Source organism: Lagopus leucura, unplaced genomic scaffold (genome assembly GCF_019238085.1).
Source record: "Lagopus leucura isolate 7727_CA_CO unplaced genomic scaffold, USGS_WTPT01 Super-Scaffold_100157, whole genome shotgun sequence".
NCBI classification, from domain to species: Eukaryota; Metazoa; Chordata; class Aves; order Galliformes; family Phasianidae; genus Lagopus; species Lagopus leucura.
In genome coordinates, this window is record NW_024962334.1 from 30065156 (window position 1) to 30078887 (window position 13732).

The 13732-nt window shown below is 42.8% G+C and overlaps 1 protein-coding gene across 1 annotated transcript in view; it reads right to left on the reverse strand.

Moving 5' to 3' along the window:
• The window catches only part of ZNF804B (zinc finger protein 804B), a 211295-nt gene extending 197788 nt beyond the window's left edge, over nucleotides 1-13507 (reverse strand). Inside the window, exon 1 of the mRNA XM_042888558.1 lies at nucleotides 13400-13507. Coding sequence (XP_042744492.1) covers nucleotides 13400-13507 — 108 coding nt within the window. The remainder of the gene's footprint in view (nucleotides 1-13399) is intronic.
• Nucleotides 13508-13732: the final 225 nt, after the last annotated feature.

Below are 13732 nucleotides of genomic sequence, written 5' to 3' on the forward strand. Positions count from 1 at the left end.
AGGTACAGCCCTATCTTCAGCACACCCTTACTGGAGCAGGAACCAAGGCTGGTAGCCAAGTAGAGCCATGACACGACTCAAGCACTTGTATGAAACTGTCAATACTGTTTTGTTTTTACAGTGCTTCCCAGCACAATTTTGGGTTGTGGTCCCTGCCATTGTCACAAAGCCCAGTTACAGTTTGGGGATCAACAAAATATGGGCAGTGCTCCCAGCAGGCAGTTAGGAAAAGGCTCCCTTGTTTCAAGGTGGAAGAAAGAGTGTGGCCATGGGGGAAAACATTGTCAGTGTCTGCATTTGCCTGCACAGCTCTGTTGCTTCCATCTTTGCTGTGCAGACATGGTGGCAGAGTTCCTCTGATAGGATCCTGGTCTCAGTCTCCACTCTGTTTTATTCTATAGAGGAGTTACAATTAGTGGTAAATGCAGAAGTGTTATTAGGCCTCAGCTTCTTCTAAAAACTGTAAGCCCATGATAGAGTGCAGAGTGGGAAAGCAGAGGGCAGTCCCACAACGAGCTTCAAGGAGAATCCATAACAGGTTTTCTACCTAGTGTTCAACACAGATATTTGTTCCTATCACAGAGGCTTGTGTTGGTGAAGACACTTAGGCATGAAAATATTTTATGTTGGTTTCCCTTTAGAGAGTACCTCCCTCTGTTTGATAATATATAAACACCACTGCTGAGCAATTCCAAATTCCAATATACATTTAACACCCTTGTGCCCTTCAAAGACACCTGCAGAACCATTCTGACACATCTGTGGGTTTGTTTCCTTCTGTAGACAGTTACAAGTTATACAAGTTTTCTTCTGCTCTATCTGATGTTATATCAGAGAGAAAAGGTCTGAAGTTTCTATTAAATATCTAAAGGGAGGTGGGAGGCAAATGGATGAGGCAGGCTCTTCTCGGTGTGTAGAGACAGGACAATGAGTAATGACATAAAACTTGAATACAAGAAGTTCTGTACTAACATGCAGAAGAACTTCTATACGGTTAAGAGTGATGGTGCATTGGAACAGGCTGCCCAGAGAGGTTGGGGAGATGTTCAAGACCCAGTTGGACGCCTAGCTGTGTGACCTATTGTGGGATACCCATTTTAGCAGGGAGTTGGACTTGATGATCTCTTGAGGTCCTCTCCACCCCCTGCAATTCTGTGATTCTGTGAAACTAAAACATCTGGCCAAATATGTTGCACAGACTAAACTGCTAACCGTGAGGTGACTCCAGCATGTGTAAAACCTGAGCAAGGTTCAAGACCAAGAAGCAGTCAAGATGAAAGAGTTAGATAGAGCAAATATGGCAATAGTCAGTGACTACTGCTGCCCCGCAAAAAATAGAAACAGCAAATTTACAGTTTCTAAAATACAAAATCAAACCTCACACACTGAGAATGTACTGTTTTGAGGTCCTCCAGTTTGCATGGAGTTTCTCCAGATTTACATCGCAGAAATGATGTATGTTTGGGCCTGATTTCAGGTGGTGTGAGGGATTCGCAGGCATACAGAACTGGCCATACAGGCAGAACATCAGGAGCATCAATCTGATGCTCACCTTGAGGTAAGATAGATGCCTATACATCTCTATCTCTACAAAAGTTCTTAGGACTGTTCTCTGGCAATGGGGGCATGGCAGCCTATGTCAGTGCAGTGAAAGTCTTCCATCTTCCAGAAGCAAGTATTCACATGTAAACTGTGTGCTGGTAATGGCCCTGCCCTATGCTAATTCTCAAACCTTCCCCAGGTTTGGGAGAGGGCTGCAAGGTCTGTGACACAAGAACACTGGAAACTGCTCACAATTTTATAGCCTATCTGATTAAGCTCCAAGGCTTGGCACAGCCGTGGTATTGTTTACTAATACAGATGCAGCCTTTGAGGCTTTGAGCCTCCGTGTATTCTGCAGTGAACTCATTTACTTTGCAATTAACCTCTCCATTCCCATTTATTGTACCCGCTTGCTTTCCTCTTTCCAGTCACTTCTGAAAACCAAGCCATCTCCACACCTGCCAGCAGAAGTACTTACTGCCTTTGTTCACTGTCCTTCAGAGCAGAGGCAAGGATTCACATTCCTATTGTTTCTTCTCCTCACAGTGAAGTACGGTGCACAACTGCAGCACTAAATCACTGTACTTGAGGGCTCATTCTGTTCTTAATATGCAGATCTTATCCAAATATATTAGTACCATCAAGTAGAAAATTGATATCTCTATGTTTCTTCAGATAGCACATACCCTTTATAACTCTGTAAGAGTTTTGCACCCTACAATTTATCATACAGTATACTATAATCAAAAACATCAATCTTTTTAAGGCTGTTGAATGCCTAATGCCTCATTCACCACCGTTATTAACCAGAGGTTAGAATATAAACATAAACTAAGTACATAACAATAAGAGCAAAAAATATAATTTATTTTATGATATACAAGATGAGCAGCCATACCTTTTTTTAAGGAGACAGTTTAAAGGAGTTTTACATATTTAAAACTCTTCAGGGTAACGTACTGCAATCACTTAATCAGTTATTATTCTTTGCCTGCAATCAGGAATCTAATTAGGAACTATGTAACTGTTCTCAGGCAAATGAAAGGGCAGGAGCTGAACTCTGTATGGATGTGGAAAGAAAAGCTGTCAGCAATGTGTCACAGCAGTGGTGGTCTCAGCACTATTCTAACTGATTATTCTGCTGAGGACTGTGATCATGGGGCTTTTGGTGGGTTTGTTGGGTTTGGGGTATTTTTCTAATGAATACTCAAGATTACAGTATACTTGGTGCAATGATTAACTGCAGAAGCTTCTAAAACATGCATTTTGAGTACTTTTTAAAATAATTATTGTATTCTTCAGACAGTGCTCTTTGGAGTGTAGAAAGGCAACAGTACTGCAATTAGACATATTCTGACAAAAAAAATCAGGGTAAGCAACAGTATTTGGATAGAAGGGAAAGGCTTGACGTCCTTATTACTAAGGTTAATAGATGAACTCTAGCTTGAAAAAGAAAAACTAGAAGTTTCTCTGCTGAAATATTATCTATACACACTTACCCTATTTGTAAATATCTCATAAGCCTCCTTTACTGAGGCTTAAAGAATGGGCCTTCAAGAATAGATAATGGAAACAAGATATTTTTAATACGGATTTTAAGAATGTTTCTCACCCCTTGGTTTTGTTGACTCTGAAGATTACGTGAGCGCTGTTAAGTCATTCTGTAAACTTGGTTAAACTCTTTTCAAGGAAACATTTTTTTTTTACTTCCAGTGATTTGCTGTTAAAGGCTGATCCCACAACCTGCAGATATCAAATTCAGTCACCTACACAATCTATTGTAGACTATTTAAGGTGATAAAATAATGCTGTGAACAAATAGATACCCAGACTGGTAAACCTTTCTCCATTAGAAGTCATAAGACAACGCTTGGATAGGACACTTTCTTTCAGCCATCACTGAATCTACTTTATAGAATGAAAAACCCAATTCTGTCAATAACTCTTTTTTCCAAAAACTTCGCAAAAAGAAAACTTGTTCCTTAATAGTCAGAAGAGAGCACTACACCAGTGCTGCACAGATTTATTAACCTAGCCAAAATGGGAAGTATATCTTTCTCCTCCAAGTGTCAAGATTTTCAAATAAGACATATCCTCTAGGGATATGTATTTTTTGTAGTTTAACTTCTAAAACACACTTATTATAATGCTAAGCAATAAAATAAATACAAGGGCTGCCCTGAAAGTAATGCCCCCTATTTTATCATGTTGATTGTATGACAGTACAAGTTGAACCTTCCAGCCAATATTTCATATTTTGTTGCTGTGGGACTGATGGCAGCAGAGGAGCAGTTTGACAAAATGGCATCTGACACAGGAGTGCAGATGAAGCAAAGGTGTGGAATTGAACTCCTCTGTGCAGAAAAAATGGCACCCACTGACATTCATTGACGCATGCTGAATGTTTACGGATACCAAATAGTAAATGTGAGTGCACTGAGACGGTGGGTGGTGCATTTCAGCACTGGTGACAGCAACAGTGGGTCACCTCCACTGATGTAGATTTTGACAAGCATGGCATGCAGACTCATTTTCATTGCTGGTGAAAATACACAGCTAATGGAGGTGACTACATTGAAAAATTGTGATTTGTAGCTGAGAATTTGCACTATCAAATACTGCTATTGTATTTGTTTTGATTGTACTTTCTACAGAAATGAAAAGGAGGCATTACTTTAGGAGCAACCTATGCATATTGCACAACATATGCCTCCTACAAAACTCCTGTACCACATGGTGCATACACGATGGTGTTAAACAGATCTTCAGCAGAAGATATAACAAAAGACAAAAACAATACACTTGTATATTGAAGGCTTATTTCAATGTCATTTTTGTTTCATAAGATATGAATACAATTTCTGCATCAGAGAACACACATCTGTGATTTTTCTATTGATTATTAGTAACAACAAACATTTATCACTCGCTCCCAGAAACAGAACTGTCTGCATGTTATTTGTTTTGTGCTGTCTCAGTCACTGCTCAGCCTTCCTCATGTTGATTCTCAGCCATACTGAATAAAGGGTTTAGATTATTTTCACAGAATTGTAGGGGTTGGAAGGGACCTCCAGAGATCATCGAGTCCAACCCCCCTGCCAAAGCAGGTTCCCTACAGCAGGTCGCACAGGTAGGCATCCAGGCAGGTCTTGAACATCTCCAGAGAAGGAGACTCCACCACCTCCCTGGGCAGCCTGTTCCAGTGCTCCGTCACCTTACTGTAAAGAAGTTCTTGCGCATGTTTGTGCGGAACTTCCTATGCTGCAGTTTCCAGCTGTTTCCCCTTGTCCTGTCTCTACTCACCACTGAAAACAGTCTGGCTAATAACTAAGTGTATGGGTATCATTCCAATGAAAATTCAAATCTTTGTACTAAAATCTTTGAACTAGAACTGTCTACCAGTCTTTTTTGACTTGGCTAGCTAAACTATTTTTCCACATAGGTTTTGCTGTCTTTTCTTTACAGCAACCTAAGTGTATATCTAACACTGAAGAAGTCACATGCCAATGTCCATTTAAGTAGATGAATGCAATACAATATCATTAGGTCTCTGTCAAGGAAGAACAAAAGTACAGCTTTGTAAGGACTGCAGTTAAACATTCAGAGAGCCAGGAATAGCTGTATGCAATGGCATTTACAGGGTGCCTAATTATTATTTTATAAGAACAAACTACTTGCATACGCATCACATTGTGTGCTCTTGTCTTTTGCTATATGGGGACCTGCATGACTGTGCATTTTTATTTTTTTTTTCCAAACAATCTTCAGTAACTGTGTGATGATTTATGTGCTCATGAGACAGCAACTAGGTGTGCAGTGCCCTCCCTGCAGTGATGGCTCTGTCTCAAGGTGCGCTTTGGCATAGACCTGTTGCCCCACATGATTTGTGGCCACCCAGCAGGTTCTGCTCCTGTGCCATAACAGCTTCCAGCACTGCAAGGCAGTCAGAGCAGTATCTGGAAATTAGCAGTGCTTTTCCCACATAGAGAAGTCCTTTTAATTATCCAGTACACTGATCACTTGCCATTTGGGCCACTGTATTCATCAAGCAACCAATGTGAGATCACTGCAAATTCTTTCCTGTCTATCTGTAATGCATCACTAAAAGCTTCTTGTGACCATAGACAAGGGCACAAAATATCGATATTTGATCCTATTTTTCCTGGTTAAATATAGAAGGGCATGACTGCACATCTTTTTCTCCTTTTCAGAACATCTGCCCCAGAAAACATCAATGGTCTGAGCTTTTCACACAACACAAAGTCATTCTTCCTCTGCAGATCTGATGATGAGCACAGAAAACAAGAAAATTAGCATAGACAAATCATTTGTACTGATCACTGCTGAAATCTACAAAAACTGCAAAAAGTGTATGAGAAACAGAATACGAAAACTTTTCTTTGAAAATAGCATTAAAAATGCATATAACAGCTACATATGACAACTACAAGAGTATGCATTTCCAGCAGACCACAAATCATAGCAGTCATACAGTCCTTATTTGTAATTTCAGTTTACACCTATTCTACAGATGGGATTTTTAACCCCCAAATTCTACCTACAGGTTATTTTACCATCAAAGGGTGTTTTTAGGAAATTGAGGCCTTTGCTTTCCAATCTAGTTTCACATGCCTTCCTTCCTAACACGTTACAATCTAAACTGGAAGTGCAAGCTACAGATATACAGCTGATTACAACTGAGAATTTTCTCAACATCAAATACATCTCTCCAGTTCAGTCTGAGCAGAATATAGATGGAATATTTCTGTTGACACAAATGCATTAAATCTGTTTTAGAATGTGTTCCAGGGAAAACATCAATTGAAAAATTGGTATCAACTAGAGTTGATTAATGCATGAATTGTTTCAGAGCTGCATGCAATCTCCCAGCAATAGTTCTGTTTCTTTACTTGAACCAGCTTGCCAATTATCATTATGTGTAACTACGAAACTGGGACAAAATGATGATGATGATGTTTACATCTTATCCAGTATGCACATAAATTTAGTCTAGTATTAACAATAGAAAGAAAAAAAAACCCACCGCAACAAAAAGTTGTCATTAAGGCATCTTACAACTGGGTACATAACAGTGTGCTCTGAGCAGCCCACAGCATTTTCATGCATGCAAACATTCCCTAGGACAAATCTTGTTACTCATCCACAGTATCTAACTGCACAAAGCAAGCAGACATACATGCTCACAAAAGATACAGAAATGCAGAACTCTGAATACCTACATCCAATATTACAGTGCCTACCTGCAGCATCACCTGTGCATACTGTCATCATAAACTGAGTTGTTTTAATACTGTTCATTCAGTGTTTTGAAGGTACGAAAAATAACAGCAGAGCTGGTTGAACCTTGAAAAACCATGTTTCCAACTTTTGATAGGGATGTGAAATGAATGTGAAGTGGTTGTTTTAAAGGATGCATTTATTGTTATTCAAAAATGTTTGGATGCATGGAGTTCTGCATGCACATATGTTTGCAAAATGTTTCTCCCAATGAAGACCATATAATTCCTTGGATAATCAAACTGGAATCTTAATGGTATCCTCAAGTGTTTTCAAAGAATGGGAATTCCAGCTTCTGCAGCCCACTTATGCATCTGTACTTATCTTTGCCATTGGGTTGTTCCTTGGATGAACTTCATTTGACCTTTTAAATAAACCGCCCCGATACATGATTTCTTTTCACTCTTGTACCTGTGAACAAACCTTTCACAGTAATATCCTAGATCTGCAGGTCTAAAATGATTACAGCTTCTGTTGTATGTTGTAACAAACACAATGCCATGGCTTCAAGAGTGAAGACCCACAGTGCATCACAAACAACATGTCCTTCCAAGGAGCAAGGCTTTTACAGGTGGGTAGAAAAATAAAGCAGCAAAACTAAATCTCTCACAGTGTATTACCAGTGGCATTTTTAAATAGAACTATCTCAACAGGTAGTTAAAAATATTTCGCATTTCTATTTTTCCCTCAGAAAAATCAACACTTTCCCTCGGGGAACAGTTTTCCACACTGTTCTTAATGCATCCTACAGGTTTCCTAATACTAGTGAGAAAAATGACATTTGCAGGTAACAATGACTTTAGTCTTTTAAAATAATCAGTTGAGATGTAACGTTTGAGCCTTAACAAACGTTCCTGAAAAGTGTTACATGCCAAGGGAAAAAAAACAAAAACAAAAAAAAACCCCTACCTTGTAGCCAGAGGCTCTATCAGGGAAAACCGAGTAGGAAGAAACACCAACTTCTTGGCCATTCTTTGAAAACTCTCTTCATTCTCCATTTAGCAACCTTTCACAAGAAGTTCATTGATGATGAAAAAACATCATCACAATGATGTTTTTTATGCAGAGGATCATATCTCAAATGAAGGTATCTGCATTAATGTATTGCTACAGCCTGGGTGAGTAAAACATGGTTGAGCCTTGAGTGAGGGTGCAAACGGATGTAACAGCAATGTCTCACATTGGAAGTAATGGACAAACAAGCATTGCCACATGCAAAATCAGAAAGGAACCAATCTAGTTTTAAGAACTCAATTGAGGGACCAGTAAAAATATTAGGCTGCTGGAAGGGCACAGTAAAACACAAAGCACCTGTTTAACATTACAGCTAATTGTGAGTGTAGGAAATGGCCCCAGAAGAAATTGGTTGAAGGTGATTAAATTTGATTGTAATGTTATATATAAAGCGTGAGGCCCACTGACTGAATTGGAAACAAAATATGCTCAAAAGTCATAGACAAAACAAAAAAGGTTTAATACAAGGCATAAGCAGCAATGCTATATGCTTGAAGTATTTTTGAAGATTTATTTTTGTCTTCTTGCTTTGCAGAAATTCACAGAAAGCACAGAAAAAAAGACCATAAAAATCAGAAAATAAGTTCACCTCAAAGTTTAGTATAGGCTCCACTTATGTTCTCCAGCATGCTGGAGGCACTAGGGTGACCAGAAATACAGTTAGCTCTGAGATACGAAGCGCCCAGAAGCAGTGAGATCAGAAAATAGGTAGAAACAAGGCAACTTTCCTCACCTGTGTCTCTCCCTGCGTATGCAATGCAGTGCACACGGCAGCATCTCAAGGAGCAGCACCTGCCCCACTCTCAGCACTATGCAAGGGTTCCCCCTGGCAGAAGCCCACCTCTGCACCTGGCAGCTCCCAGACATAAGAGTGAAAGCAACATTTTCTGTTTCCTTTCCTATTTATCCCCCCCTTTTCCTTTTTTTCCCCCTACTTTATTTTTAGTACAGTTGTTTTGCTTTGTTTTGTTTCCCTTTCTTACCATTGGAACTACCCAAATCCCATTGCTTGTTGGAGCTTCTGGTTTACTACTGGTCACTTCATACTATATATCTTAAGGCTTTGCTTTCTCCATCACGCAACTCTTCCAGCAGTGCCCACAGCACAACCTTCCTCTGCCTTTGGAGTTGTTGGTGGCACACACACAGCGCTGAGGAACAAGAGGACTGACATCAGTGACTCCTAGGTTCTGTGGTCTTCCACCTGATCACACAGAGGCTCCCTCCTTTCAATGTGTGGCCATCCAGATCCCATTTCACAACGTACACCATGTCTAGTAACTTCTTAAATGCTTTCTCAGAGCTCTGCCTGGCACAAGTCTCTTGCTGGTGGCAAACACCAGCTCCCATTATCTACTCCAGACTCATCCATACTGGTGTTTTCCCTTTAACTTAGACAGATGCTTGTGCTATAGCTCTGCTGTTCTCTAGTTATGGTCCCTAATTCCGCTGCCACCCCTTCATTTTCTAAGGTTTCAAATACCCAGTGCTGTTATCTGCTGTGGAGAGTAATGAGGTGCTGCTCAGCACTGGTTACACTTGCTTTAATGCTGGAACAGCACGTTTGTGGCTTGGTATCAACTAAACAGTCATTGTTTCCAAGTAGCTGCGAGGGGCTTATTTATTGCTATTGGAACCTCTGAGCTCAGGGTGAGGGCTGTGCTTTTCAAAAGCCAGCTCTGTGCAACACAGCAGCACTTCCCACCCCCAACATCCCACAGAAATTAGGCAAACCGTAAGTGCAGCAGAGCAGCTGCCTGACAGACTGATTAGAAAATGGTGTAAAAACGTGTGGAAAATACTGTATTCAGCTGAAGCTGCGGGGAACAACGGAAGGAAAATAATTAGCCAAGTCATATATTGGCCAAGGCACTGCATCTTCTCAGCCTTCTATTCCCTTCATCGTACAAAGGGATCCTTAAATAACTGGTAGTAAACGAGGCTTTGTTTATATCTCACCTTAAAAAGCTACAAGCAGAGCTGTGCACCCTAATAGCATCGTTGGCTCTGACGTGATTCATAGGCAAGGGGGCCATCTGCTGAATTCCCAGCACTGCTTTCTGCTGTATCCTGCAAGGTTTTACCTGGAAGTTGCACAGCCGTGTCCCCTCCAGCGCCAGCACTGCCAGGCTGTGAGGTGACAGCACGCCTCCGGGCAGGCCTGGCTGCAGGTGAGCACTGCAGCACATCTGCCATGGCTGCAAAACCACAGCCAGCAAGTGAGCACAGCAATCCACATCAGGCTCAAAAATCCCACAGACAATATCCCGGCCTGAAATGCACGCAAGAGCTCTGCATCAAAGTGCATTTCACTAAGTAAAGATTTTCAGAGTGAGAAAACTTCCTACTGCTTGCTCGTAATATGGTCATGAACAGAACTTTTCAGGCAAAAGCTAAATGCTTGAGCATGGAATCAGCTCTCTACAACAAGCATTTCCACCCTACACTTACTGCCCTCAGCAGTGCTGGCACTGCCCAAACCCAGCGCTCTCTTTCCTGACACTCAACTCACTGGAATTTGTTTCTCATTCCATTCTTCCTAAACTCATCACCATTTACTTCAGAACACAACTTCCCAACTAGTTTTTCCTACACAGAGAAATGATCAGAGGAAATGTGGAGTTTTGGAGACTTTATAACAACGTTGCCCCAGGTCAACATGTGCAGATGAAGTAAGTTATCTCTGTAGTCTTCCTATGGCACTGAGGGAGGTGGTTTAGTGCTACTGCAGTGGTGGGTTGACATATGGACTTGGTGATCTTGCCTTTCCCAACCTTTATGATTCTATGCATCTTTGTTTTTGGTACTGCTACAGTGCACAGTCTCTCTATACTAGAAAGATGGATCACATTTGTTTCTGATGCAATAATAGCAAAGAATGCTAAATAAATACTACAGGTGCATCTAGACTGAAAAATCCTTGTTCACATAGCCGTGAAATTTGATAAAGGTATTTAAAATATTCACCACTGTTCTCATTTTGGAAAGCATAGCCTTAAGTCTACTGACATTTCATGGTCTGTTAATACAACACTTTAAATATAGAAAGGTACACATTATACATTAAAAATTTTGTAGACTCATGAATAAGATAGCTATAGTATACAAGTAGAGGATTGTTTAATGGTAGGAAATATAATCTTCAAGGTTACTTCCAAGGCTAGCATATAAAAAATGACTGTGAGACATAACCTGTATCTTCTGAAGTTACAGTCAGGAATTATTAAATGAAATAATTAAACAAAAATCACAAGGTATACAAATAAATGCCACTTGTTTGGGACCTACTTAGACACACAAGTGGTCTGAAGTTTAACTCATAGCTTATTGTTAAAGAAAATACAAAAACTTTGAAGGTACGTTTGTATGGTGCTATTTGCTGGTTTGTTGTTGGGTTTTTTTTTCTTATGGTGAAAACAGTTTTATTACCTCAATTATTACTAAACTCCAATATGGATGACTCCCACCTCCATAATATAAGAATATACCCAGGTGTTGTGTTCACTGTTCCCAGCCCTGAACACATTGAGGAGCAAGACGTATATGGTCTGGAAAGTTGAAAGTTTGTAAGCACACAGAGATAACTCTGGAAAAATCACTGTTTTCATTATGTAAGAGATTATGTAACTTGCCAACAAAGCATTCGTTATTTTTCACCTGAAACCTGGACTCCCCTATGAAAATATGAAAATAGCATACATAAAAGCAGTAGTAAAAGCTAATTACTAAACACTTATAAGTAAGAGCTCCAGATCTACAATTACCCAGAGCCAATAAAACGCCGATGCACCACACACCTGCACTCCCACCACTACCCGGAGCTCAGCCCAGCAACCGAAAAGCCTGACTGGCTGCAAAGGGTGCTCACTAAAACAAAAGACCAACAAAACAAAAAGAGGTATGAAAAAGTGAAAGTTTCCCCTCAGTACTTCAGAATGAAAGCTAAGGAATGCTGAAATTCAGGGTTTCTATATAAATGGTCAAAAATCATGTAAAAACATCCCAAATTCTGGTCATGTTAATCTCAAAACCAAAAGTATTGCTCCTAGCTTCAGGCTCAGGGAAGCTCAAAGGAAAGAATGTTCCTAAGGAAGGAAAGAGACTTGAGCTTTTTTTTCTCCTTTTCCACTAAACTCTCTAATTGACTTCAGACTAAAATACTTCATGAAGAAATAGATCTTGCTCAACATTGAAGTAAATATTGTTCCTTGGTAAGAAAAATCAAAACTATTTCCTGATCTTGTATTTGTATTTAAAAATATGTACATTCCCCCACCAGTTAAAAGAACTGTCTCAAAAATGATTTGTTAACAAAGTCAGATAATTACATTCGTCTCATGAAGCATTTAGGCTGAGGAGAGCTGTGCGCACATTCACTGTGTAGGTAGGAAAAAAGGCAAAGAAGTTGGAAAGTGAAGGATGTGAGACACAACAATACTTGAGGGATAATATCTCCCGACATTTGAACAGGGTTTAAGTTCTACTGCGTACAGCACACAATACTCAGCGCAAAGTATTTACAATCATGCTTCCTCCCGCTTTAGACTATTGAGGTTTTTCACCTCTCGAACTGACGGGAGAAACCTCTCTCCCGCTCTGACTGCGACCCCTCCGCGTTTCGGGGGGTTCCACGCACGGGTTGAGGTGAGGGAGCGGACACATCTCAGCTGGAGCCGTGCGGCGGTACAGCGATGCGGTGCCGAACCGCACAGCGAGAAGCAGCAGGGAGGGAGGAACCCGCGGGCGCTGTGTCAGCGGGCTGCTGTAGGACACGGGGGGATTTCAGACGGAGAAGGAAATAGTGGTCGCTTTGCTTCATCCCATCACCGAAAGTCAAGAAACAGAAAGCACAGGCTTCATCATCACAGGCAGTTTCCTGAAGGCATTTAGGGTGCGAGCGCATTGTGGGGCACTGCCAAAGCCAAAGGACTAAGTAGTGGGATGGGGGCATCCCCGGCACCTTCGGTGAACGAAGCTGTCCGGACCCAGGAGTGCTCCACGAAGACGGAGCACGTTCCATTCCGGCCGGGGAACGCTTGGGATGCTTAGCGCCCGGAGGAGAGGCTGCGACGCATTGCTCTCCCCCCCCGCCCACTCCGGCTCCGAACGCCTATCGCGACCCGCAGGGACATCACACCGCAGCCCGGCGGCTCACCACTCTCGGACGTCCCCAAACTTCCCGCACCCTACGCCCAGGCTTCGGGCACCCCGGCACACAGCCAGCACGGGTACGAACGCAGCATCAAAACCTGGGACCAGGCACTGAACCGCCACACTCGAAGCCTCCCCCAGCGGCCGCCCCCAACTTCCCCGCAGAGCGCCGGCAGCGACCTTTCCTCCTCCTTTCCTACCTCCCTCCGTGCGGCGCCGCAGCCCCACGCCTGCCCCTTCGGGGGACCCGCGGCCGCTTCCCCGCTCGAGAAACTTTTCCACGCCGCCCGCCCACCCCGCGCCGCGCTCCAACCGCCCGCGTGGCCGTGGACCCCCGCCCCGCTCCTACCGTGCGGGGGACAAGTGAGGGAGGGAGCGCGGAGGCGGCAGTTACCGGCGAGCGAGCGCCCTTCTTGCAGAGCGGTCCCCTGAAGACGCCTTTGATGCCGCGGTAGTGCCCGTTGCTGAGGTGCCGGGAGCTGATGACCAGGTAGCACGCCATGCGGGGCCCCGGGCGGGCCGCCCGCTCCTCGGCGGCGGCGGCAGCGCTACTCCCGGCGGAGCGGGAGCCCGCATGAAGGAGCGGGCGGAACCGCGGCAGCGATCTACCCGCCGCCGGCTCATCCAGCGGCCGGCCGAGCGCTGCCAGCAGCAGGGCGATGCGCGGAGGGCGGCAGCAGCCACAGCACATCCGAGGGAGCGCGGAGGCCAGTCCGCATGCTGCTCC